This window comes from Sapajus apella, unplaced genomic scaffold (assembly GCF_009761245.1).
Source record: "Sapajus apella isolate SASKATOON/1434 unplaced genomic scaffold, GSC_monkey_1.0 scaffold13, whole genome shotgun sequence".
Lineage (NCBI taxonomy): Eukaryota > Metazoa > Chordata > Mammalia > Primates > Cebidae > Sapajus > Sapajus apella.
Window position 1 is genome coordinate 35,652,013 of NW_022436953.1, and position 27,916 is coordinate 35,679,928.

General features: G+C 56.0%; 1 protein-coding gene and 1 long non-coding RNA gene across 8 annotated transcripts in view; one reads left to right on the forward strand and one right to left on the reverse strand.

The window, feature by feature from the left end:
• The window catches only part of CFAP46 (cilia and flagella associated protein 46), a 117,191-nt gene that overhangs the window by 54,672 nt on the left and 34,603 nt on the right, over positions 1 to 27,916 (reverse strand). For all 7 annotated transcript variants that reach the window (XR_004270094.1, XM_032282057.1, XM_032282058.1 and 4 more), the window contains exons 22-26: positions 19,753 to 19,884; positions 19,187 to 19,349; positions 13,433 to 13,517; positions 8,962 to 9,100; positions 8,053 to 8,236 (exon numbers count right to left, since the gene is read on the reverse strand). Coding sequence is in view for 6 of the 7 variants with exons in the window: in XM_032282057.1 (XP_032137948.1) it covers positions 8,053 to 8,236; positions 8,962 to 9,100; positions 13,433 to 13,517; positions 19,187 to 19,349; positions 19,753 to 19,884 (703 nt within the window). In the remaining variant the exon portion in view is untranslated. The remainder of the gene's footprint in view (positions 1 to 8,052; positions 8,237 to 8,961; positions 9,101 to 13,432; positions 13,518 to 19,186; positions 19,350 to 19,752; positions 19,885 to 27,916) is intronic.
• Positions 25,469 to 27,916, forward strand: part of LOC116554179 — an 8,823-nt gene continuing 6,375 nt past the window's right edge. The window contains exons 1-2 of the long non-coding RNA XR_004270095.1: positions 25,469 to 25,483; positions 25,631 to 25,635. This is a non-coding gene — a long non-coding RNA (uncharacterized LOC116554179). The remainder of the gene's footprint in view (positions 25,484 to 25,630; positions 25,636 to 27,916) is intronic.

Sequence of the window (27,916 nt, forward strand, 5' to 3'; positions counted from 1 at the left end):
ACAGCAATGCATGAAACACACAGACCGTGGCCTGTCCACGCAATGGGCCACCCACAGCAATGCATGAAACACACAGACCGTGGCCTGTCCACACAATAGGTCACCCACAGCAATGCATGAAACACAGACAGTGGCCTGTCCACGCAGTGGACCCACAGCAATGCACAAAACAAATCATGGGGACACAGCCACAGACAGAGTCCCTGGTGAAGGACGCTCGCCAAAAAGAATCTACCCCAGCAAGGCAGGGAGACCTGGCGGACACCCAGTCCTAGTCCCTGGAGCTGTGTGCATGGCCACAGAAAGGCAAAAAGGACATATGGATGTGAGAAGGTGAGGACCCCGAGGTGGTGAGGGTCTCTGGGATAGTCCAGGTGTGCCCTAAATGTAATCCCGTGGGAGGGAGTGGGAGGGAGCAGGAGATCTCCGCACAAAAAGGAGGCCATGTGACTACAGAGGCCGACACTGTTGAGGCAAGAGGGACTCTTCCCCTTCCCTGGGGACCTGGATGGCGTGCAGCCCTCCCCACACCTGGGTTTGAGCCCAGGGATACTGATTTGGGGCTTCTGGGCCTCCAGAACTGTGAGGGGGTCCATTTCTGTTTTTTTTTTTTTTTTGAGACAGAGTCTTGCTCTGTTGCCAGGCGGAGTGTGATGGTGCAATCTTGGCTCACTGCAACCTCAAGCGATTCCCCTGCTTCAGACTCCCAAGTAGCTGGGACTACAGGCGCGAACCACCAGGCCCGGCTAATTTTTTGTATTTTAGTAGAGATGCGGTTTCACCATGTCGGCCAGGACAGTCTCGATCTCCCAACCCTATGATCCGCCCACCTCGGCCTCCCAAAGTGCTGGGATTACAGGTGTGAGCCACCGCGCCCGGCCCATTTCTGCTTTTTTAACCACCCAGTTGTGGGAGGTTGCCACGAACACAGGGAACCGTCCCGGCGTGTCTCGCTAGGCACGCATCGTCCCCGGGTGGGGAAAGAAGGAAGGGTTTCCATGGGTGTCAGCAGTTGGGGGCAGAGTGGTGTCGGGAAGGCTGGTGTGGGGCTGGGGGCTGCGGGGACTGTCGTATCCTCCTCTTTCTGGCTACAGCCCACCGTGGAAACTGGACTTGGGGACAGGTCAAGGGGACACCATGCTGTGACCAAGGTGAGCATTGTCTTTATGTCAAAGTACCGGCTTCTGGATACTTTCGGCGTTCACAGTGGAGTCGCTCTTGTCCTGTTTCAGTATAGACAGCACTTCGTCGGGGCAGGAGAAGCAAGCCCACTCTTCTATGCTGGTGGGCAAATCTTCCAGCGGTTTGTTAGGAGCTGGGCTTTGAGACTGGAAGGGCAGGAATGCAGGATTTACCTGAAATGGTTTAAACAGCAGACCTCCACGGCATGACTGCACAGCAGGCAGGTCACAGCCTGGGGAGCCGGCGTCCTCCCACCAGTAGGCCCCAGCGAGTGCCCAGATCCAGCCTCCGACACTATTTGCAGGAAGTGCATGCAAAGCTTTCTGCCCCGTGCACAGCCAGAGTTGGCCTGGGGGTGCCCAGGCTCAGGACCCCCGAGAGCTAAGGCTCTGCAGCCTCTGCCTCAATGGCAGCTGGCTGGTGAGCTCAGCAGTGCTCGTGTCAGGGTGCAGGTGTGAGCATCCTGCTCCGGGAGGCTGGGCAGCCAAGTGGTTTCTCAGACCTGCCTAGCACTTGGAGAAGCGGATACTTACAAAGAGAAAGGTTTCACACGATGCAAAAACACTCTTCTCACTGTTCTGGAACCCAGCCCCCTACACACCGAGGCCCTGGGCTATGCCTGCTGCCACAGCCTCTGAGCCTGGCAGACCTGGGGCAACGTCCTTTGTGCAAACTGCATGTGTTATGTGGCTAGCTCCAGACCCAGGATTCCCGCCAGGATCCAGCCAGGGTGCTTAACAGACATGCCCTTGCATTGTCCTCCAAGAACCCTGACGGGGGAGAGAAACTGAGGCACAGATGCTGGCCTGGGCCCAGCCCCTGCACTGAGACAACCTGGGCTCCTCTGAGAACCCTGACAGGTGGGGAAACTGAGGCACAGGCCATCCCTGGCCCGGCCCTGCACCATGGCCACCTGGTGCTCATCTGAGAACCCTGACAGGCAGGGAGACTGAGGCACAGGCTATCCCTGGCCTGGCCCTGAATCACGGCCGTCTGGTGCTCCTCCGAGAACCCTGACAGGAAGGGAAACTGAGGCACAGGTCATCCCCGGCCTGGCCCAGCCCTGCACCGCAGCCACCTGGGTGTCACCTGTTTGGCCTCCTTGGCCTTCTCTTCCTTTCCCTTCTCCTTCTCTTTTTTAGGCAATAACAGATGTGAGCTGGTTGCTGCCAGGGGTCTGCTGTCTGTCACTGATTTTCCTGCTGTCGTCAAGGAAACCTGCCGGGGAGCATGAAATCCACATTTACAGCACTGAAAACTGACCTGCGGCCTGCTCCTCCACTCCTGGATGAGGGACGCCCCGACCTGTGGGGGTCCCTGGACTCTAGTGCTCTGGTAACCTTGCGTCCCCCGTCAGCTGCTGTCAGGAGAGCGGGGCTGGCCCAGGGCGTGGGCACTGGGGGCTGCCTCGCTCCACGGCCGGGGATGCTGCAGGATACCCTGGGCCCTGGGGCTTCCCGCTGGCCACCCCACACCCTCCCTGCAGCGGTCCTCGTGGGGGCTGTTCCCAGGCAGGGAGGACACTGGGCACATCTCCTTGGCAGAACCAGGTGGCGCAGCCCTAGCACACGTGGGGGTCTGGGGCAGGCATGGCTGGCCCTGGGGGAGGACTCGCCACTCCTTAGGTGAATGAGTTCAAGATCTCTGATTAAGAACACATGAGAATAACGTTGAACAATTCTAGAAGAGTCACAAAGAATGAAGGCATGGACGCCCACAGCCCCAGGTCTGGCAGTGATGGAGGCTGGTGGGGGGCCGAAGATGCGGTGGGGGCCTCCCCACCTTTCCTGCTCTGCACATGGCTGGGCAGTGGGCCTGTTGATCCCGGGATGCCCTGTGGGGCCTCTGGGCAAAGTCATACCCAGAAGAAAGGCCTACTGTGCCCGGCACTGCCCTGCTAGGCTGAGGCCTGCAAGAGGCCAGGCAGGCACACAGGGCAGTCCCCAAGGACCCTCGGCTCCCAACAGCTGCTCCTGGTGGGCCCTACAGGGAGGGGTAGGAGGAGGAGCGGGAGGAGTGGGGGTGGGAGTGGGGCACAGAAGAAGGGTCCGGAAGCCCTGTCAGTGGCAGTTCAGGGCTGTTGGGCCCTAGATGCCAACAGAGGTGCCTGCTATGGCCTTGGTGTGGTAAGCTGGGCAGGAGCAGTTTTGGGTGGTTGGTAAGGGCACCAGGACGGTGTCTGGGAGGACCAGCTGATCTGGAGGCAGACGCGGGCCCCTCCCTTGGGAAGTGCTGGGAATGTGGAGGGCGCAGGGGCCAAGACGGGAGTTTCTCGATTTTACGTGATGGGAATCATTTGGTGGAGAGGAAGAACCTGGATGTCTCGAGAGAAACTGCTCACACCTCGAAGGTCTTTAGGAAACACGGGAGAGGCTCTGAGGTCTTTAAAACACGTGCTGCAGTTTCCCCAGGCCTGTGGCCTGTCCCACACAGTGGGGCCTGCGCCGGGTCTCACCTGACAGATGCGCCTGAGGAAGGCATAGGCCGCCAGGCAGCAGTCCTTGTAGCCCTGGGCACCCGGCGACAGCACCAGGGCCAGCAGGATGTGCCCGCGGGCCAGCGCCTCCAGCTGCCGCACGCTGCGCAACTGCTCCAGGGACACCGTCTCCCCGGCCTCTGACACGGGGCTCCGTGGGGGCGTCTGCACGGGCACGGACTCCCCTGAAACATGGGGTGCCCGAGGCTGAGAGAAGGCCCGGTTATGGGTCTGTGGGCCCCCGGCCACTCCCTCCCCTACCCGAGGCCGCGGTGGACTGCCTAGCGCCTTTCTGACCCCTGCCTCGTTGGTCCCTGTGCGCTGCTCTCTGCTGAGGGCCGGGAGCCAGGGGAGGAAATGCTGTTGGACTCATTCTGAGAAGACTGAGCCTGGCCGCCCCCTCACCCCTAGGAGCAGCTCTGCTCCCAGCTCCAGCCCCGGCCCCTCAGGCCCCCAAGGGCTCTCCTGATGCCCTGTGTGTCCCGGAAGCCTCATGATCTGCACCTGGCCTGGGCACCCTGCTCCTGTCCCAGATGGCCCCGAGGGCCTGGGAGTTCTGAGCAGGGGGCCCCTTCATCCTGACAGGGGGCTAGGACCAGCTGTCTCGGGGAGGGTGACCCTGAGAGAGCCAGCGCTGTTGAGTGCGCCAGGTCGGCTCCACTGTGTGCACGCGCATGTGTGTGCCTGTGTGTGTGCGTGTGTGTGGGGGGAGACCTGCGCGCCCCACAGAGCTTCTGCCCCAGGTCACCCTGGGCTTGTGCCCAGGCACCGGCCATGGTTAAGCCCTGGATGATGCCAGTGAGGCCTACATCGTCTGCCCAGGTCCCCGCTTACCAGCAACCCCCACCTCCCTGCACTGCTGTGAGCAGGGGCCCGCAGCTGGAAAAGGGAGCCCCCACCTTGAGTTGGAAGGGACTTTTGGGGTGGCCGAGGTGCCCGCAGGGTCTGGGGGCTCAGGACTCCCCCTCCCCCAGCCTCCTGAGGAAGGCAGCCTCTGGGCCGGCCCAGCCACGTGCCTGAGAACTTGCCTTCCCCCTGACCTGCAAGGCCGTTCTGTAAAGGTGATTTGGTGGCTGTCAGACTGACTACCTCAGGGCCCCTGCAGGGGGCATCGCTGAGACGCACCCGGGGCTCCTGACCTCCAAAGCCTGCATGGACACGTGGACACCTAAAGGCCGTCCAGGCTCTGGATAAGGAGGAGAGTGCAGGTGGAGCAGTGCGGGGTTGGTACCCTGGCCACGGCGTGGACTCACCGTCCGGCATGGGCTCTGGTTCGGGGGCGTCGCTGGGCGGCTTCATGGCCAGCAGGATCTCGATGGCCCAGCGGAGGTGGAAGACCACGTCCTCGAGAGGAAAGTGTCTGTGGTAGAGCCACTGGCTGAACTCCAGGAGGTAGTCCACCTTCTGCCACTCCGTCTCAGGCTTCTTTGGGATCAAACAGAAAGGGTGACATCCTCAGGATGGCTCTGAAGGCGTCGCTTGCACTGTGAAACACTTTCACTGCTCATTTTCTAAAAAAAGATTCATTCTTACCCCACAGTTACGTTTGGAGGCCGCCTCCAATGAGACCATGTTGCTATTTAGGGTCATTGAGATGTTCCAGGTACAGACAAGGTGGCACTGCTGTCTGTTTTCACAGGCAGCCCTCCCAGGGCCCACATGTCCCCTGCGCTGCAGGAGGACACAAAGCAGGGGTCCTACTGTCCCCTGGTCTGAGGGTGGCCCTCTCTGGGTGGTTCTGGGCAGCCCTGTGTCCCTGCTGGAGGGGAGGCCCCCGCAGAGCAGGAAAGGTGCTTGCTCTGTCCTGCACCCAGACGCAGAGCGCAGCCCAAGGCCTGGCCCGTGCACACTCGGCACTTAGTTCAGGACGCGGGGTGCTAATCAGATCGCCAAGGTCCTGCCCTTAACCCAGGGCTTCCTCTGTCATGAAGAGGTGGGAAGGGGAGAAGGATGAGGAACCAGTGGGGCAGCAGGGCCTGGAAGCCCCGTGAAGGAAGGCCACAGATGGGGAGGGAGGGGAGCAGCTGTGGAGGCTGGTGACGGCTCCCACAAAAGCTGTGCACACTGGGGAGGGCCTTGGCCCTGATGGGGAAGTTCAAGAGAAAGTGGGTCATCTTCTCAACAGAAGCGCGGGGCCACCTGGCGTCCACAGGCTGAGGAGTGCCGGGGACCCTGCCTCACACTGTATTACTCATAAACATAAGAGCTACAACCATAAAACTCAGAAAATGACAGGGAATAAACCTTCATCACCTTGGGTTTTGCAGACACAGCACCATCAATGCGCGCAAACGCACACGCCACGCCAGCAACGCGGGCAAACGCACACGCCACGCCAGCAACGCGCGCAAACGCACACGCCACGCCAGCAACGCGGGCAAACGCACACGCCACGCCAGCAACGCGCGCAAACGCACACGCCACGCCAGCAACGCGGGCAGGCACAGCTACAATACCAACACAAGCAACAACACAAGAAATAGACAACTAGAATCCATCACAATTTCCAACTGTGCCATAAATCGCACCACCCAGAAAGTGAAGAAGTGGCTGGAAAGCCGCTCAGAGAAGAAGGGTTTGTTGGCGACGCCCCTGCTGAAGAACTTGCATCCCGAGTGCACCACGAGCTCCTACAGGCCAAAACCAAACAAGCAGACCACAAATGGGCAGAGGGCCGCAGTGGACACTTCTCCGACGACCTACAAACGGCCCACCGGCCCTTGGGAACACACGCGCCATCTTCGGTCACTGGGAAAATGCCGGCAGGCACGAGGAGACACCCCTCACGCCCACAGCATGGCTAGTCAGATGAGATCGAGAGCCGGTGTGAGGTGCGGAGAAACCGGAGCCCCACGCGCTGGGGGTGGGAACAGCAACGCTGCGGCCGCTGAGGGAGATGATCCGACCCTTCCTCGGACAGCCCCACACAGGGCAGCCGTGCGCCCAGCAACTCCACCGTGGGGCTGTGCCCACGGGAGGCAAGGACGGGGCCAGGCCAGGACGCGTGAGCAAATGCTGACAGCAGCGTTCTTCACAGCAGGCAGTGGGAAACGACACGAACGGCATCCGTGGCCTAACAGATAAGCACGTACTAGAACGTCAGACGCACACCGGATACTACTCAGCCCTGAGTGGGAACGATGGGGACGGCCCCGGGTGATGTCACGCTGAACGAAGGACCGTGTCATGCTCCATTCTGTTTACAGAAAATGTCCGGATCCGTGGCTCGCCAGGGCCAGCGGAGGGAGGGAAGGATGGGGAGTGAGTGCTGACGGACGCAGGGTTTTGGGGGGCAATGAAACGTTCTAAAATTGTGTGGGGGTGATGACTGTATAACCCTGAGAATTTACTAAAAACATCACATTGTACCTCTAACAAAAACAGACAACTGAAGGAAGGACTCGGGTCAGTGAGGACGGAAAACACTTTCAAGGGTTTCCACCCCTAGGGCCAGCGCGGCTCAGCTGGGTCCTGCCTTCCCCTGCCACCCCTCCTCAGGCCCTTCCTGCTTTCCCTGAAGGAGGCTGGGTCCCTCCCTGCTTGATCCCTGCCAACCCCAGCAGGGCAACTGCCAAGGAACGACATAGCCTCTGGTTCCCTGAAGCGAGGCAACGTGGCACAGCGTGGCTCCCCGTGGCGGTACCCGGGAGTCTGCCTTGACAGTCCAGTGCCCTGAGCTGCACTCTCAGCACCTGGCAGAGCCTCCGGACTATGCTCAGTTACCCCACCCAGGGGCCACCTGGACCCCAGGGCAATCCAAACTCCTCGGGGAGGACTGTTCTCAGCCAGAGAAACAGCCTGCGTAACAGAAAAGCCTTTTAAGATATTCGCTAATGTTGGAAAGTTTGTGCCTTTCACGCCAGGGGCCTGGGATGCTTTTTGTCCCCAGGATGAAGTTCTGCGCTATGCACCGCACGGCCCTTGCTCCTGATAAGCAGAGGAGTCAAATCGATGCCAAAGCGCCTGCCTTTTCCCAAGCCCACTCCAGGAGCATCCAGGGAAACGTCTGTCTTGGCTTCTGTGGGTGGGGAAGACACACCAATGTCCTCCATGACCCCAAATCCCAGGGCCCTGCAGAGCCCTGCTCTCCTCTGCCGCCACACGCCCATCTGGGCCCCTGTGCCTCTGGAGGAGCCTAGGTGCTTCCACCTGGGACAGCACCCTCTGAGCCCCCCACACCCTCCTCAGGGACAAGGACCTGACCATGACCCCTCCATGCTGGAAAGGGATCACTGAAACCAACTCCGTCCGTCGTCCCTGACTGGTCAGCAGGAGGAGCACCGGGGCCGTGTGGTACATTCTGCACCGTCAGCCATAAATGCCGCCCATGCCAGTTCCCAGCTGAGCTTTCGTCCACTCGAGGATAAACGGCACCCATGCTCATGGTTTCGCACCTGCAAGGCCTGGATGGCGCCGTGGTAGCAGGCCAGCTCTCCAGACACGCTCCGCGAGTTCAGGGCCAGCCGGTGCCACATGCCTGCCACGTAGTCCTCACTCTCAGCCTTGAACTTCTGGATTTCCATCGAGAAATTCTGCCCGAGCTTGGCCTTCACAATGATCATGTGCTTGAAGATCAAGCTAAAGGAAGGGAAGGAGATAACCCTGCGCTGGGATTGGACGGCGGGACCTTAAACGTGTGCGATGCAGCCCTTGCTCCTCCACGCCCTGCGTAAAACGAGGAAGCCAAACAGAGCCCGGGTGGGTGGGGTCTCGAGGCCGCACTGCGTTTTAAGTTCCCGCTCTCTGTGTTGAATTTTCCTGGGGAAGTCAAGGCTTCCAGCGAGAGTGGGAACTGGGGGAGGCCCAGGCAGAGAGGGACCATGTGGGGTGGGGGAGTATGCTCCAGGCAGGGTGCAGCAGGTGGGTGTTCACAAGTGGTGGGGGAGACACTCCGGGTGGGGGGAGCACACTGTAGCAGGGGGTGCAGCACTCACAAGCGGTGTGGGGAGCACGCCCCAGGGGGACGGCAGGTGGGGAGCTCACAGGTGGTGGGCGGAGCACTCACAGGCGGTGGGTGGAGCACTCACAGGCGGTGTGGGGAGCACTCACAGGCGGTATGGGGAGCACTCACAGGCGGTGTGGGGAGCATGCCCCGGGTGGAGGGAGAACACTCAAGTAGGGGCACATCAGGCGGGGCACTCACAGGCGGTGTGGGGGGCACTCACAGGCGGTGGGGGGAGCACTCACAGGCGGTGGGGGGAGCACGCTCTGGGTGGAGGGCACACACTCCAGTGGGGGTGCAGGAGGCGGGGCGCTCACAGGTGGTGAGTGGAGCTCTCACAGGCGGTGGGGGGAGCACTCACAGGCGGTGGGCCGTCCGCGGCAGCACCTGCACAGCCTCGTCCAGCACCTTGAGGCCGCCTTCCCAGTCGTCCTGGTCGGCATGGCTGTGGAAGAGCAGGCCGTAGAGCGCGGCGCGGAGTGTCAGGTCGTCCTCAGCCCCTGGGAGGGAGAAGGAGGGGTGTCCTTGGAGCCGCCTGATCCCTCAACAGCACCCTCAGACCTCCTGGACCGCACTGCCCATCACAGTGCCCCCGAGGTGGAACCATGGCTACACAGGCGCCCAGGCCAGTGCGTGCCCTGCGGGGCTCATGCCAGCTGTGGACCTATGTGGCCCCTCCAGCCCGCCACCGGCCACCCGAGATGTCCTTTCCACCGTGGGGAGCAGCTGTCTTGTCTCCTTGCTGGTCTCTGCCTCTCCCTCCCCATCTGCTTGGAGAGGTCTGCATTCACAAACACACTCCTGCGTCTCCACGTACTGATGAACATCAGCGAGCAGGACTCAGGGTCCTCTCAGGAGTTGCATGGAAAGCACCCCCGCAGCCAAGGACACAGCGCCATGTCCACTTTCTGGAGTCCTCAGGCTTGGTGCCCGCTGCGGCACGGGAACAGCCCCATGTCTCCGCAGAGGCTGCTGCGTGACATGCAGAGGCAAAGTGCCACGACCATGGCACACGCAAGGACTGCCTGCCTGCTGAGTGAGCCCCCACGCAGACTTCATAGGTCGCCCCATGGGCTGTCAGTGCCGCCGTATGCACGAAGCCAGTGGGGTGGAGCCTGGTGGGACGGAACCCTCAGTGTCTGGGCGAGCTGCCGATGAAGGGGCTGTGAGGAGACGGGGTGGACACAAGGCTGGACCCCCTCACACATACCCACTCTTCACAGAACCCAGCCTGCTCCACAGCCTCCCAGCCAAGCATCCTTTTACCACAAGGATTCCAGGAACCTCGGGAGATGCGAAATATCACACCAAGGCCATGGAGCCCCCACCTCAGGAAGGGGTGCCCAGCAGTGGACCTGTGCCTTGCTGCTGCCCCCGCCCCAGCACCTCCTTGGCAACCAGGATGCTGACCCATCCCCTCCCCGTCACGGGCGCTGTCTGGGCCAGCCTGCACACCCTACCTAATGACAATTCCTGTGCCCTCCTGGCTCTTTCAGAGGTCAGTGAGGGATCTCTCTTCCTCTTGTGCCAGGAATAATCTTCGATGAAGCCTTGTCTGGAAAACTCTTTGGGTCTCAAGTCAATTTCTACTGCACTGAGCGTCCGAGAACCACAGTGGGTACCAGTGCAGGCTCCACCCATGTGCCGGCAGCAGGTATCGGGTTTCCCGGCTGTCTCCACCCCTGCTGCCCCTCACCTGGCTCCCCTCCCGCTGCTTCCGTGGCCTGCTGCACCCCGGCCGCCCCTCACCTGGCTCCCCTCCCACTGCTTCCGTGGCCTGCTGCACCCCCGCTGCCCCTCACCTGGCTCCCCTCCCGCTGCTTCCATGGCCTGCTGCACCCCCGCTGCCCCTCACCTGGCTCCCCTCCTGCTGCTTCTGTGGCCTGCTGCACCCCGGCTGCCCCTCACCTGGCTCCCCTCCCGCTGCTTCTGTGGCCTGCTGCATCCCCGCTGCCCCTCACCTGGCTCCCCTCCTGCTGCTTCCATGGCCTGCTGCACCCCCGCTGCCCCTCATCTGGCTCCCCTCCTGCTGCTTCTGTGGCCTGCTGCACCCCGGCCGCCCCTCGCCTGGCTCCCCTCCCACTGCTTCCATGGCCTGCTGCACCCCGGCCGCCCCTCGCCTGGCTCCCCTCCCGCTGCTTCCATGGCCTGCAGCACCCCGGCTGCCCCCACTGGCCCTCTGTGCTGCTCAAGGGTCTCTGGGCCAGGTCGGGACAGCACCCGCCTCCACCCACCCTCTGGAGCCTTCTTAGACTCGGCAGTCCCTCATGCATTCCTCTTTTCAGAAATCTGGTGCTTTTCTGTAATTTTAAAGATAAATAGGACCCTAAGGAAAGACAGACCCCGTTTTCTCCGCGCCCTCCCCCAGCACCCTGCAGGCCACAGCGCTGAGGGCTGGAGCCCGTCGCCTGCACCAGCCCCGTCATGGTATCAGCAGGACCCACCTCTGGTGCTGGCACCTGGACCACTGAGGTTCACGTCACAGGGCGTGGAGCCTTCTTTCCCTTCTCTGACTCATTTTTCATGAGACTCTGCGTTCTCCAGAGTTGGTCCACTGGGTCTAAGGAGTGAACGCGCCCCTGGCTGGGAGCACGGTGCCCCATCGGATGCCAGGATCTGTGGGCTCACTGTGGCCTTCTCACTCTGCCAGGCCCTCCTCACCCAGGCACCGGCCAGAGAAGCTGCTCCAAGTCTGAAACCCAGGAACCAAGTCGGTCCCAGGACCCTGAGTCCTGCCTCCTCCCATTTGAATGCAGTAAACCAGGGTCTGATGAACTTGGAAACCACACATGGAGTGGCAAGGAGTCCTCTTCAATCCTGCCTAAGTGGAGGGAGAGCTGGCCATGAGGTGCGACCTCCTGGCTGACCCACAGTCCTGTCCTGGGAGGACCTAATGCACTTCCAATTCACGGGCGGTGGCGCTGCAGCCGGACCTCACCCACCATGCATTCCTGTGGACTGTCTCCTCCTCCCCAGAGGCTCTCTGGGTGCCTCCGGGGTGGGGTGAGGGCCGTGGACTGTGCGTGGGGAGGAGGAACGTGCCCGTGTGGAGTCCCCCACAGAGGAGTGGGATAGGGGTCGGTCTGGGAATGCCTTCCCAAGACCCTGTGCTCTCCCACCAGAGAGCTGTCTCCACACTTCTGTCCTCTCCAAAACCTTCAAGATCTCTACCTCCGGACTCCTCAGGGAGGTGGGTCCGAGGCTTTCTCCCACGTCCTGCTCAGCGGCCTGAGGATTAACCCTTGCCCCGCTGCAGCCTGGCCTCTCGGTGGACAGGCCTGCCGTGCGCCTGGGTCTCACGCTTGCAGGACCGGTCATCTGCACACACTGCTGGGGTTCGTGCTCAACTTAGTAGTTAACTACACACAGCCACACTTTTGTTTATTATTTTAAATCAACTTTGCCTCTCTAAATAGGCTCTAAAATGCTCAAGGCAGTTTCCACTTTTCTGTTCCACAGCATTTAAAGATTTCCCAAATACACATTAGGACTCTTAACAGGGATAATATTTTTTAGCAGATGACCACTTTTCTTCTATGAACATGAACGGGTATTCTAATATGGTTCTGTTGTTCTAAGGTAAGCATAGGTTTTTGTGTGTTTGTTTTTGCAGGAGTATGTGTCCACGTTTTTAGTGGAAGTAGAACAATGCGATTTCTCTGCCAGCACAGCCGAGAGGCAGACTCCACGGCAGCCGCAACCAGGGGTGTGAGTGTCCACTCTGGCCTCAGGTGCGTGTGGACCTGGACGAGGGTTACGTAAACCAACAATAACACTCTCAGCCCCCAGCCGGCCGAATGGACCCTCCTCTTGGCCAAGGGCCTTCTGAGGTGCGCCTGAAAAACCAGTTTAGTGGCGGAGGGGGCGGAGGGGGAGGGGTGGACAGGCCACAGCATCCCCTCTCTGTTTGGAACTCAGGCACACGGGACCAGCCTCCACGAGAAAACGGAGCTCTTCAGGCCGAGACAGAGCGGACTCTGCAGCAGGAAGACGCCAAGCGTCAGCCTGATTCTGCACAGCGCCGCGTGACGGACGGCAGGCCCTGAAAGGGATCCGAGTATTTTATACCCAAGTATCTTTCTTTGGCATATTCTGACGTGACCCCACACAGCTGTCTCTTGCGGGGAAAATCCACATCCTGTTGAGAATCCTCTTTTCCCTCTGCAGGGCTTTTCCCTGATCCAGAGGAGAATTAGCCAAGTATGGTGTCTTTTTGTCTAAAAGAGCTCAAGGCTTCATCTGCAAGATAAAAACCTTGGTCTCCACGGCTCCCATCTGAACCCAGACATTCCTTTCCATTGATACCAGGGGTTTAGATAATAACTCTTTCAACAAATTGTCAATCAGAAAATCTGTAAATCTACCAGTGACCTGGAAACCCCCTTGCCACCGAGATGTTCTACTTTTCTGGACCAAACCAATGTGCCCCATACATGCATTGATGTCTCTGCCTGTAACTTCTGCCCTGAAAATGTATAAAGTCAAGCTGTAAACCAACGACCCTAGGCACACATTCTCAGGACCTTCTGCTCCTCACATTGGCTCAGCATCAATCCCGGCCGATCGTTTACAGTTTGACTTTTTAGGTGGACAGTGAGAAGACCCCGGCTCTGCCTCTTTGCATGTCGAGAGGGAATTTCATGAGCTCATTCCTGAAGAGCACTCAGGGCCCATCAGGCATCAAATGCTGAACAGATGCTGTCTGGAGTTACTGTGGGGGCGCGTCACGTCAGGGCACAGGAGTTTAAAAGCACCACATGTTTAAAATTGTGCCCAAGTCCTTCCCCTTCCTTGTACCTGGAGCCCATGGGTCCATCTGTCCGGCTACAAACCTGGAAGAAAAGACCCGTCGGCCGTCCCGCCGCCTTGGAAGTCGGCTGTGGGCCACTGGTGCAGGAGCAGCGTCTTCTCTTCCTCCTAAAGCAAAACAAGTAAACAACAAGTGAATACTTGAAAGCTGCGAGATAGTCTTTCACCAGGAGATAAGAAATCCCCGCTCGGAGCTATGTGTTCCTCTCCTTAAACTGTCTGCTGTTGCCACAAATGGCTGTCAATCAACCTGACACTGCCGGACCGGCCGCTGTAGCCCGCATTCTAAAGCAAACGATATACAGCCAACTAGCAGCTTATATACTTTTAATGTAAATTCGTGGCAGACAACTCAGGAACTGCCTCTTCTTTCCCTTTAAAACCCCACTCGTAACAGCCTCTAATTGGAGCAAGTGCAGGGCCGCTTGGCCCAGGTAAACTCTCTACTCATTCTGCTGTTGCCTCAGCTTCTTCCTTTTAGGCTGGCATCATTTTGCTTTTGACTTTGCTACAGTAGGTAGCTAGTCGAAGGTGAGCAGGGCAGGAGGGGCTCCTCCACCAGGAACGTCAGCCTGTCTCTAAAATAACAATTGGTCTCAGCCAGCCCCAGGGAAAGGCCGTCTCCCAGGAGACAGAAAAAAGCCTAAACCAGGTGATGAGCAGCTTCCCAGTAAGATCTCAGGAGCTGGGCGAGGGGGCTCAAGCTCTCACACTGAGAGGTAAACGGCAGTTTCACTGGTCTGCGACCTTCCTCTAGGGACACTCGACTGGAAAGGGAACACCTCAAGGAGCACATGTGCAACTCCAGTAAACACACTGGGCATGCGTCCCCTCCCGCGTGTGGGCAGCCACTGTACACCCAAGGGAAGCATCACGGGGACCCTGGAGGCCTGCCAGTGTACTGAGGCAGCCAGGCGGGAAGGGGTCCCCAGAGGATCTCTGAGGGCCTTCGCACGGGGAGGAGCCCGCCCCTCCTCTTCCCGGGAGAACCTGGGATTCCGTCGGGGGGCTGAGAAGGGCACAGGCAGGACACGCTGTCACTTCACCGAGCGTCTGTTTCCTCTTTTCTTCTTTTCACCCCTTAAACGCTGCCTCACTCCTCACATTGTCTATGAGCCTCATCTTTTGTGGCAGTGTGACAAGGACCCTGTCTTTAGCTGTGTTAAGCAAGAGTCCCGCCACAGTATGAAACCCCAAGTCAAAGGTTGAACCCCACACGTGATCTCCCCAACCCCCAACGTGGCCCTCTTCCGAGAGTCCTTTCCTTGCTTCCTTTTCTGCTCTAAAGCTCTTTAATAAACGCTCACCCCTGCTCTAAGACTTGCCTCAGTCTCTCCTTCTGCCTTATGCTCCCCAGCTCAAGTCTTTTTTCTGAGGAGCCAAGAATCGAGGTTGCTGCAGCGCCCCGTGGGTTTGCCGCTGGGAACGTACTTTGGCGGTGCACGAGTCCGCTAGGTTCTGCGCTAACAATTTGGCTCTAACTAATTACAGATATTGCAGCTAATTTCTGAACTACTACGTCACAAAAAGTCTATGACGACTCCCCTAACATAACTGAGAGGTGTTTCAATGATATGAAACATCTAAGTTGGTTTTACGGCTCTAAAGCAATGTGACGAAAAGCACGTCAAAGCCTCGGGGACGCCGCGAGAGCCGCACTCAGTTCACAGCCGTACACGCTGCACCGAGAAGGGTCTCCGTCAACAGTCCAACTTCACATCGCAAGGAACTAAAAACACCAGCGAAGGAAGGGCGCAGACAGAACAGAAAAACAACGAAGAAAATCTACCGTTTAAAAGTCGGCTCTTCAAAAAGAGCAAAAAAATTGACAAGACTTTAGCTGACTAACAAAAGAAATGAAGACTGTTCAAATAACTAAAGTAAGTGACGCAAGTGAAGACGTCACTGCCGGTGTCGGGGAGGCAAGAGCGGTTGTAAGAAAGTCCGACGAGCCTTGGCGCACCAACAAATCAGACGACCTAGAAAAAATGAACAAACCCCTGCAAACACACCCAAACTGACTCAGGCAGAAATAGAAAATCTCAACAGACTCATAATAGATAGATTAGCAATCAAAAGCCTCCTAACAAAGAAAAATCCTGGACTAGGTGGCTTACCAGTGAATTCTACCAAACATTTAAGGAAGAATTAGCAGCAATCCATACAAACTCTTCAAAAATTTAAAGACAAAGAACCACTCCCAAGTTCACTCTATGAGGCCAGCATTACTCTCATACCAAATCCAGACAAAGACATCACAAGAAAAGAAAACTATGGACAATATTCCTTATGAATACAGACACAAACATCCTCCACAAAAGATTAGCAAATGAAATCCAGCAGCGTATTAAAAGATGACTCCTATGACAAAGTGGGGTCTGTGAGAAAGGCAAGGGTGGTCCACTGCGCGCAGATCAGGGCTCAGCATTAACACAACAAAGGAGAAAGCCTCGTGACCAGCTCAACGGATGGAGAAAAGGCGTCTGACAAAACCCAATGCTATTTCATGATAAAAACTCTCAGAAAACTCAAAATAGAAAATTCCTCAACACGATAAAGGGTCCCTATGGGAAGCCTGCAGCTCGTGTCACATGCAATGGTGAGGCGGAAGCTCTCACTAGGAGGATCAGGACAGTCATGGCCCCCGCCGCTACTCCACACCACACCGGGGGCTGGAACCAGAGCTATCAGACAAAAACAAGAAATAGAAGTATCTAAATTGGAGAAGTGGTAAAACTCTCTCTACTCAGAGATGACATGATCCTATATATGGAAAATCCTTACAAATCTACAAGAAGGCTATTGGAGCCAAATAATGAATTCAGAAAAGTGGCAGGGCACAACAGTAAGCTGTGTTTTTATTCACCAGGAATGAAAAATCCCAAAAGGAAATTAGATAGAAAGTGCTACAGACTGAACTGTGTGCCCCCAAAATTCATCTCCTGAGACTCTACCTCCCACTGTGGTGGTCTCTGGAGACATGGCCTTTGGGAGGTAATGGGGTTAGATAAGGTCATGAGAGTGGGGTCCCCATGATGAAATCAGCACGCTTTAAGAAGAGACACCACTGAACCCAGGAGGCGGAGGTTGCGGTGAGCCGAGATCGCGCCATTGCACTCCAGCCTGGGTAACAAGAGCGAAACTCCATCTCAAAAAAAAAAAAGAAGAAACACCAGAGGCCCTGCTGTCTCCTCCTGTGTGCCACGTGTGCCACATGAAGGCACAGTGAGAAGGCGGCCGGGCGTTGGTGGCCAGGAACGTTCTCCACCAGAACCCAGGCACACCGGCACCCTGATCCAGACTTCCAGGTCCAGACTGTGAGAAATAAATTTCTGTTGTTTAAGCCATCCAGTCTGACCACTCCCATTCATCACAACACCTTTAAAAAGTTAAGTACTTGGAACATCCAGTATTTTGTTACGGCAACCAAGCTAAGACAGAAAGCACTCCCATTCATCACAACACCTTAAAAAAATTAAGTACTTGGAAATAAATCTAACCAAACAGGTGAAAAGACTTATATGCTAAAAGCTATAAAATGTTCCTGAGAGAAATTAAAGATCTAAATTAATGAAAAGCTAACCCATATTCATGGATAGGAAGCCTTAACAGTGTTAGAATGTCAATACCACCCAAAGCAGTATTCAACACAATCCCTATGGGTTCCAACAGTCTTTAAAAAAAAAAAAAAAGTCTACAAAATGATCCTCAAACTCATATGGAATTGCAAGGGACCCCACAGAGCCAAAACAATCTTGAAAAAAAAAAGCAGAATTGGAGCACCCACACTTTTCAGCTTGGAAACATATCACAAGCTACAGCCGCTCAAACAGCACTGGCAAAATGATACCCATTTAGGCCAGTGACACAGACCAGAGAGCCCGAAAGAAAGCCTTGCATTTCTGGTCAAATTATTTTCAACAAGGGTGCCAAGAACATTCACAAGAGAAAGCACAGTCTCTTCAAGTGGTGCTGGAAAAACTGGGTGTCCACAAGCAAAAGAATGATGTTGAACCTTTACCTAATACCATATGCAAAAATTAACTCAAAACAGATCAAAGAGCTAAACTCAAGAGTTGAAGCTACAACATTCTTAGAAGAAAATCATAGAGAACATCCTCAGGTATTGGATGTGGCCATGACCAGGGATGTGACACCAAAGACGAAGCAACAAAAGAAAAAACAGACAAACTGGACCTCTAAAAAATCAGGAGCATTCATGCATCAAATGCCAGGATCAAATGAGCGAAAAGTCAACCCAGAGAATGTCTGCTAAGGGACTGACATGCAGGCTCTGTCCTGAGGCTCTCTGACCACGTACCCCGTTCCGTCACAGCCCTCACCATCCACAGGACCTTTCACAGGGCCCTGCAGGAGCCGCACGAGTCAGCCGGGATTCTTGGTCACAAGCAGTAAAAATCTACTCTGGTCTTCCTGGGCAGCACCAGGGGGAGGCCAAGCCCGAGGCCAGGAAGCTACATCTTGCCCGCACGCGGGATGGCAGGCTGGCAGGGCGGCGGGCCGGGCAGAGCAGCCTCAGCTGGCCTCTGTGCTCTCCACTCTGGCTCCAGAGGCAGCTCTCCATAGAGCTCAGATCTGAGCTTTCTGGGGGAGCCAGCCTAGGAGGGTCCCTTTGCCAAGACCACATTGGATGAGGAGGCACTCCCCAGGAGGAGGCCAGCATGGGAGAGAGGCTGGGGTGGGCTGCACAGCCCAGAGGCCCTGACATGGCCTTTTCAGAGTCAGGCCAAGAAGCTGCGTGGGGCGTGCATCTAAGGATCCCGGGCAGTGGCTTCCGTGGCCCTGCCCACCATCTGTGCCTGCTGTCCGATACCCCACTCCCCTGTCCTCCTCCCACTGGAGATTTGGGTTATGGGGCTCTGCTTCTTGTAGAATGGGCCCTTTTTATGGGCTCTCTGTGGCTGACCTCTGATTCCTGGTTAGAGCCGAGGCCGGCAGAAGAGAGCTCAGAGTGGGCTGGTCTGGCTCAGCCCTGGTCTGAAGACTGACCCAACCCTCGAGTCTCAGCCTCTTTCCAGGAGGAGGGAGTTGCCTCCCGTTCCCCAGCAGGGAGCTGTGCCCACAGACCTGTGAACCCAGGAGCACGAAGCCGTCACCAACTCCAGAGCCTGCTCGGGAAGCCCAGTCCATAAGGTGGAGGCTTGTCCTGCTGGCCTGTGCCCACGGAGGAGCCGGCCGGGCTCCTGCTCTTGGAGAGGCCTGCAGGACCCACCCCAGCACCCACGCCCAGTCTCCCTCTACAGCCCTAGGAGATGCACTCCTGAGTTCACGGGGCTCCTCCCTGGGTTGCCCCATCCCCTAGGCCTTGCGGGTTCTGCTCCCCACCACCCCACTCTGCCCCAAGCCACCAGAGGCCCAGCCCCCGCCCCACCCTACCCTCCGCTCGCCGTTCCTCAGGGCACCCTCTCTCACCGCAGGTGGGGCCTGTGCCCCCTGCCTAGAATCCAAGCCCCTCAAGCAGCGATGGTGTGGGCCTCGCTCCCCCTCCCTTGCTGTGTGTCTCCAGGGCTGAGAGCACCTCGATGCATGTGTGTTGCTGGGGGAGGTCAGAGCTGAGCACTGAGCCCAGCAGGGGCCCCCGCAGTGCTGAGCTGAGGACCCGCCTTCACTCCTTCCCCTCCTTGGCTGGCGCTGGTGCACCCCGTGGGAGGCCTGTGGGGGCTGTCTGTCTGCCTGTGGGAGTCTCCCCAGTCCTTTCCAAAAGACCCGCTGGAGGCCTCAGTGGGAACCAGGGGCCCCCTCCAGGCCTGACGCACCTGCTTTCTGGCCTCTGTCCTGTTGATGATGCGGATGAGCCTCTGCAGGGCACCCTGGGCCTTCTTCCTGTAGACTGCCGAGGACAGGAGTGGGAGCCAGGCATTCCAGTAGTGCCGCGCGGCCAGCATCACCAGGGTGCTGCTGCCCGCGATGCCTCCAAATCTGAAAGAGGCAAGTCGTGACGCGGGAGCTCCGCCTGGGCCCAGCTGGAGCTGCTGGACCGGGAGGGACGGGCCCGTCCACACGCTTGCTCCCTCCCGGGCCTGTGGCTCGCTCAGGCATCCCTGCTGCGTCCTCTGCAGTGGGCCTTTCTGGGCAGCGCAGGGCCAGACCCTCGCCAAGGCCAGGCTGTAGGAGCCCAGGTGGGTCCACGGGCAAGAGGGGGCCACCACACCTCCTTGAAGACTGCGCCCCCTCTGGCCACGCCGTCCACCCTGCCCCCGCTGGTGGGAGCTCTCCCTTGGACCCACAGAACAGCCACAACCTTGGTGAGCACAGGGTCCCACACGACAGCGGAGTGTCAGAGGCCCCACAGTGCCACCCCAGCTGCCTCACAGCCGCACACCTGGCGCTCTCCATGAAGGCCTTGGCCGCCACCAGCCGCAGCTGCTTCTGGCCCTTCAGGTTCTCCATGATGCTCCTGCCCTGGACACCCGCGGCCGTGCACAGCATCTCCGCCACCAGCTGGGACTCCACGCTGCAGGACACAGGGCCAGTGAGGAGGACACGATGGCCCACCCTGGGCCCCCTCTCCCTCCCTGGGTCACTGTTGTTGGCCTGTGGCCTGCGCAGGTGGTATCTAAGATGGGGCATCTCCTGGCCCAGAGCACACGTGCACAGGGCTCTGCCCTCCCTGAAACCAAGCCAGCCTCAGGGACTCGCCAGACTGCAGGGACACAGGGCAACTGGCCCCTGGCTTTCTAAGGCCTGGAGCGCCCATGTGTGGCCTGAGTGCCGGAGAGAGCCGCCTGGGGTTGCTCTCAGAACCACGGAGCTGGGGTCACGTGGCAAGGGTGGGCGTGGGCTGTGGGGACATCCAGCCAGTGGACCCTCGAGACTGTGGCCCCAGCTGACTCTCACAGTTACCTCATGAGATGCCCCAACCCAAAACAAACTGGCTGTGTCCAGGCAGCCCCCAGAACCACGGGGCAGAATCATTGACTGTTTTTTTTAATGACTGTCTTTTTAACTTTTCAGGGGACTTGGAAGAACAGATCCACAGAACCGGCCCCTCTTTTGGGGCCCCTCCACTCTACAGGCTCTACTGCCCAGGCGCTCATGGAAGTCTGGCCTCAGAAGGTCCACTCTGCACCCAGAGCTCTGCCGGACACACACCCCTAGGTGTCACAGCAGCATCGGCTCCACGGCTCCTCGTCCTTGGATGGTGGCTGCCGCAGGGCTGCCACGGCTGGGACCGCAACGTCACATGGGCAGGGGGCACACCCACGAGGTTCAGCTCAGAGGAGGCACCGAATTGATTCCGTAAAAAAGATGCTGGTTCACAGGTAGACCCCCTTCACGGGCCAGGGGGCCAGAGCCAGGGATCTGCCTGCAGAAGCATACAGCCATATCTGCCCCTCTGCCCCGACAGAGTCAAAGGAGGATGGCCCTGCCCCTTGGCCCATGCAAGCCGGTGGTCTGAGGCTGAAAACACCTTCTAAGGCAGGCATGGCGACCTAGCAGCCCAGGGAGGAGAGTTCAGCCTCCTGGGTACTGACTTTTGATCCGCGTTATGCAGTTGCTGGGCGTTCCATAAATGCTGATGAGTGAGGACTGGTCCTTCCACCTGTAGCCCTGCTGTCCTGTCAGCTGCTCAGAGAGGAATGGAAGACGTATCCGTATTTTGCTTCCTGTATTTCAAGCTCTGCTATTAGGTGAACACACATTTAGCATTATGTCTTCTTGGAGATATATCAACCTGGGAGCGCCTGCCTGGGCTGTTTAACATTGCCACACCAGCTTTCTTGTGGCTGGTGCCTGCACACTGCCTCTCTCCCATCCTTTTACCTTTAACCTGGGTCTCCACGTTTCAAGAGGGTCTCCTGTACGCAGTTCATCACCGGGTGTCGCTCCTACAGTCCACGGGATAAACTCTGCAGGTGTCCTGTACACAGTTCATCACCAGGTGTCACTCCTACACTCCAAGGGATAAACTCTGCAGGTGTCCTGTACGCAGTTCATCACCGGGTGTCGCTCCTACAGTCCACGGGATAAACTCTGCAGGTGTCCTGTACGCAGTTCATCACCGGGTGTCGCTCCTACACTCCAAGGGATAAACTCTGCAGGTGTCCTGTACGTGGTTCATCACCGGGTGTCACTCCTACGCTCCAAAGGATAAACTCTGCATTTTAACTGCCATGTTGGTTCATTCACATTTAATGGAATGACTGATGTGGCCGGGTCAAATCCACCATTTGCTCCTTGCTTTCCTTTTGACTTCCATGTTCTTTGTTCCTTTCCGCTCTTTTTTTTTTTTTTGAATGAAGTGAGTATTTTTTAGTATGCCAATTTATATCCTGTATTAGATCTTTGATACATCTCTTTATTTACTCCACTTCTTAGCCCTTGCTCTGGGGATTGTGGCATGCATCCTTCACCCAACAGAGCTCTTCACGCTGAGTCCCACTCCAGGCCACATGCGGCACAGGGGCCCTCGAATTTGCTCTCAGCGCATCCTGTGAGCTTCCACTGCCCTGTAAGTCACCTCCACATTTATGAAAAATCCCACAATAGGATGTGATTTTTGCTTTAAAACATCAAATGCTTCTTGAAGAACTTCAGAACTGAAAGGGAAAAAAGTCTTTTATGTTCACTCCCAAATTTATCATTTTTGGTGTTTTTCATCTCCTCTGGCACCTCCTCGTCTAAGGATCTGCTGGGAATGAATCCTCTGAGCTTTTATTAATCTTAAAATGTCTTGATTCTGTCTTCATTCGTGAGGACTGTTGCTGCTGAATACAGAATTCTAGATTGACAGGCTTCTTTTCTAACACTTGAAAACCATCGTGCTTGTATTCTGATTGACAGTTTATGATGCGAATCCAGCAGCAATTCTTGCCCCGGTTTTTCCATACGCAGCACCTCCGTCCCCGCTCCAGTTCTTTCCAGGATTTTTTCCTGGTCTTTGGTCCTCAGCAATGTGACTACGATTCCCTACGATGGGGCCAGGTGTGGTTTTCTTTGTGTTTATCCCGTTTGGGGTTCCTTGACAGCCTTGGCTCTCCAGGCTGATATTTTTAATTCAACTTGTGAACGTTTCAGCCACTGTGTTTTCAGGTGCATGCGTTTTGGCCTCCCAGTCCCGCCCCTGTCCTCCTGAGACTCCAGTTACACTCAGGGCAGACCCCCTGCTCTGGCCCCGCAGGTCACAGAGTGAAAGCTCTGCTCATTTAGTTTCTCAGCTTCTCTCCCTGATTTTCACCCTCTGCTGGCCTGGATTCAAAGTTACTGATCATTCTTCTTCAGTGTCCAGCCTGATGTTAAGCTCTTCCGGTGGCGTTTCCATTTCAGACCCTTTATTTTTCATTTCTAGGAATTCCACTCAGCTATTTTATTAAGGTTCCATTCTTTATTTAAATTCCCCCCTGTACACAGTTATGTCCATTGAAAATCCATGACTGTACCGACACAGCTGTTTTCAGCCCCTTGTCTGCCGGTTCAACATGTATCACAGCGGGGTCTGCCCACTGTTCTATTCTGCTCTTCCTCGTCCTGGTTCTCAGCCACATTTTCTTGCTTGTGCACACATCTGGTAATTTCTTACTTTATGCCAGACACTGTGAGGGATATACTGTTCAAAGTGTGGTTGTGTCGACTTCCTTTAAAGAGTGTTGGGTTTTGTTCTGACAGGCAGTTAATGACTGGTGGCTCAGCTTTATCCTACTGAGATGTGGCTTAGGCTTTGCTGGGGCAAGCCTGTGCCCGCCCCATTCCTAAGGCATGCGTTTCCGAGTGCCTGGGAGTTCAGTGAGGTCTCCCCCATGTGTGTTGGTCAGAACTCCAACTTCTCTCAGCACAGTATTGCCTCTGGCCTCTTGACAGCTTACAGAACCCTTCATTCCTGCTTTCTGCCAGGCCTAGAATCTAGTCCGTGCACACAGAGTTTACCAGCGGGCAGGCCAGACTCACAGGCAGCTCCACAGAACAAGGCCCTATCCCACCTTCCCGCGTCACGTCCTGGACACCTCAGCTGCTGCAGACCCAAGCCCTGACCCGTTTCTCCCCACGACTCTCCATCTGGGACGCACTCCCCAGGGCTGCAGCGTCAGAAGCTCCCTCAGGCAGAGCGCAGAGCCTGCTTCCAGTGTTCCCTTCTCGCAGGAGTCGCTGCCCCGTACCGCCTGTTGCTCAATGGCTAAAACCACTGTCTCATGTATATTTTCAAGTCTTGTGGCTTTTCGTTTTCACGGCACAAGCGTGTGATACCCATGACACTTTCAAGGCCAGAACTAGGTGACTTTTAAATATGTATTATTAATAACATTGAACAGAGTATACACAATAAATATATAACATAGAAATATATATAAAATCAATATTGGTGATTACATGAAATAAAAATGTTGAGCAAAGTTGTAAGGTCCAAATGACACTCTCGGACTACTGTTCTTAACCCATTTGTGTCTGTTTTAAGAATCGACATGAAACTTCTCATTAATACATATTCCTTTACATTAACAGCACAAATGTGAAACGGACTTGGTACTGCACATTCACAGCTGAGAATACGAACTCATTACTAACTGCTCCACTTTCACCAAGAACTGAAAGCCATTTTGCTATCAGTGTAAAATGCTGCCATAAAAGCTACTCTGTGACACATTCCGTGCTAGAGTTTCTATGCGATTTTCAAAATGGAGAGAAATTAGAATGAAGAACTGAAATATGTGTAAACTTTCTAAAGGACCTCTTACAAAGGCTGGTCGTCTGCTGGATGTGTGCATGCATCCTACTGGATTGAGGAAGGGCCCGTGGCTCTGACAGTGACCAGCAAGGGGACCCATCATCTCCTACTGAGCAGCACTCCCGGGGCCTCTGTCTCCTGAGCGCAGTGACAGCAAGGGCCACTAGAGGACAGTGATGGTCCACAGGGACTTTTCCACAAGAGTCCTAGCGTGGAAATCATTTTTCCCGTCTCATATGGCCTTTCCCTTTCGTTACCATATGTAAAAATGTAAAGTTGTAGCTCATTTAACAGAAGAGTGGATTTTTAAGTCCATTTACACAGCAGTGGCACGGCCAGGGCACCCAGCTCCCACATCCTCCTCTGTGTGACACCATCACGGCTTGCTGCAGCCTCAACCTCCTGGGCTCAAGCCATCCTCCCACCTCAGTCCCCCAAGTGGCTGGGGCTACAGGCGCACGCCACCACACCTGGATAATTTTTGTATTTTTGTTGTAGAGATGGGGTTTCGCCATGCTGCCCAGGCTGGTCTCAAACTCCTGGCTTCAAGCGATCCTCCTGCCTCAGCCTCCCAAAGTGCTGGGATTACAGGTGTGAGCCACCGTGCTAGCCAGAAGTCATTTTTGAATGATCGAGTGGTGCCTGCCTGTGGGTAAGACAAGACCACCCCTGCCTGCTTGCAGCCCTGCTCCTGAAAAGGAGCAGATTCCAGGTGTGCCCTCTGTCTGCCCCAGGTCTCTGCGCCCCTCTAAACGCCAGGCTTCCACCTTGGCTTCCCTGTGCCCCCATTTTAAACAAAACCTACAGGCTGCCCACGGGGATGAATGCAGTTCAGCTCAGACCCCTGCAGCCCCTTCCAAAGGACTCGTGGGGACAGTGACCGCAGGACACTCAATCCCCACCTATCACCTCAGCACCTACAGGGTCATGCCAGCCTCTCATCTTCTGGTCCCCACGTGGCCCTGGTGACTCACCTTCCTGGGTGAGGGCCACGGCACCCACACTCCTCAGCTCATCCTTCCTGGCCCACTAACGTAGGTCACCTGTGCTTTCCTTCACTTTTGTATTGCCAAAATCCATCCTTTCCTTTTGTCAAAATGCTTCTTTGTCAACAAGTTAATCCTCAAAGTGAAACATCAATGAACACCATGTTTCTCACCGGAGATTTCGGCTGTAATGACTTGGTTTCCCGGAGTCTCTAACTGTTCTGCCCCGCTGGACAGGGCCCCACCTGTCATATTAGGGAGCCAGTTTCCCCGGGGTCCTCCTGAGCTGAGAGAGCTGAGTGCAGGCCAGGGGCTCTCTCTGCGCAGCGTCCATCTAGGGATGGCTCCTGACTACTTCCCTGGGTTGAACCTGTTATTTCTAGCATCCCACATCTCTCTCTCTCTCTGTCTTTTTTTGGGGGGGGCAGTTTACTTCCTTGTTTTTCTGGATCCTAACCTCAAGAAACTTTCTAAAAATGGTGGATGGGAAGTATACTCACTGGGCCCCTTTTGTCTAAAAATGGCTTTATTTTGAGCTGACATGTGGCTGATAGCTTGGGTGAGCTCAAATTAGAGGCTGACAATTACCTCCACTTGGAATGTTCTATTTTCTTGCTCAGGGTGGCAGCTGCTGGGAAGGTTGGGGCAGGTCTATTTCCTGCTCCGCTGTAGGCGGCTTCCTTTCCAGCCTCTCAGGGTCTTCTCTTTGCCAGCAGAGATCTGATGTATCCCATGACATCCCGTAATGGATGGGAGCTCTCCGAATTCTTGCTGGCCATCCTGGGGTGGGTCTAGGGGCCAACCAGGAGCCGGCACCCTTGTCCTTCATCCCGGGGTGGGTCTAGGGGCCAACCAGGAGCCGGCACCCTTGTCCTTCACTCGGGAAACTCTGCTGGGTCCCGCTTCCTTCAGTTCCCTCCTCCTTTGTTCTGTCTGGAATCCAATACAGGCAGAGCATCTTGCATCTGAAAATCCTAAATCCCAAATGCTCCAAAACCTGACGTTTTTTGAGCACTGACATGACGTTCATTGGAGCATTTCAGATTTTGAAGTAGGGATGCTGAGCTGGGGGCAAAATGTGAATATTCCAAATCCTCCAGAATATTCCAAATCCCCTGAAAAATTCCAAATCTCCCAGAATATTCCAAATCCTCTGGAACGTTCCAAACCCCCGGAACATTCCAACCCCCCCGAATCTGAAATCCACACTCTGGTCTCAAGCATCTTGGGTAAGGGGCGCTCAGCCTGTGGGTCACGTTCGGCCTCCTGTACTCATCCTGTATGTGGCTTTTCTCTCACATTTTCTCTCTCTGTCCCTTTTCATCTGTTCTCTGAGAGATTTCCTCAATTTTATTTTCTAACCCTTCATTTAATTTTCTTTCAACTCCAGGAATTACCTCTGTAATTTTCAAGGGTTTCTGGCCCCCAGCTGTGCCTCTGTTTTCAGTCTGTAAATGCTGTTATCCCCTCAAGTTCCTTCATGGTGTTGTTTTTGTCTGAAATGTTCTCTTCGGATCCTTACATAATCTGTTTCGTCTGGAGTAACTTTCCATTTCTGTGATTTGGTCTTCTCCCGAGGGTGTGGTTAAGATGCTGGCGTAGGGCTCTAGGGTCAGGGTTGCCAGGCAGGGACATCAGAGCAGGTGGGTTTTCCTCACAGAAGGAAACTGATTTTACTACAGACTGCAGGAAAACACAACCTCTAGCCTCTGACAGAGGGATGCCAAAGAGAACGAGTCCTGTCCACACTGTTTCAGAGGAAAGAGTCACAACAAAACGCCCCTCAGTGTCGGGAGAGAGAAAACAGTGGGACTGGGCTCCAGCCCAGCTCTGCTCCGGCCCCCCTGGTGAGCGTGGGGCACCAAGCTCAGAGGTGCCAGGCCAGCAGGGCAGGGTCCCAGGTGCACGGTTCTCAGCCTCCCGAGCACTCTCAGCCTCACGCCTACCAAGGCGGCGCTGATAGCCTAACTGCCTGGGTCCAGTCCCAGCTCTGCCACTCACCCCAGCTGGGTGGCCTCAGGAACAGCTTGGCCTCTGCCTCCCTGTTTCCTGCTCTGGAGCCTCGGAATAGCAGTGCCTACCAACTGGGAAAAGTGAACAGGGGCCTGGCATGTGATGCGTTGGTCCTGAGCATGGGCCTGCTTGTGCCCCTGAGCACCCAGGAGACCCTGGACACGTGGAAGGTGCTGCCACGAAACATGTCTTGGCATGCTCCGATGTTGGCCCCACATCCCCACAGGTGTGGCCAACACAGGCCCTGGAGCCATCCCTGTGGGCAGGGCTGTGGGCAGATGGGGCGGGGGCCTGGGGTGCTCCTGGGCTCTGGCAGGCACCGCCCACACTGGCCATTTGGCAACAGGGAACATCTTTACAGCCCTTGAGCCAGCGATTTCATCTTCCAGGATAATGAGACCCAGGAAATTAGTCAAAAAGAACCTCAAGGAAAACAGCCTTCATTGCAGGAATAATTACAACAGCAACACATGGAAAACACCCTTCAATGCAGAAATATCTACAGCAGCAATGCATGGACAACGGCCTTCACTGCAGGAATATCTACAACAGCAACGCAGGGACAACGGCCTTCACTGCAGGAATACTTACAACAGCAACGCATGGACAACGGCCTTCACTGCAGGAATATCTACAACAGCAACGCAGGGACAACGGCCTTCACTGCAGGAATATCTACAACAGCAACGCATGGACAACGGCCTTCACTGCAGGAATATCTACAACGGCAACGCATGGACAACGGCCTTCACTGCAGGAATATCTACAACGGCAACACAGGGACCACGGCCTTCACTGCAGGAATATCTACAACGGCAACGCATGGA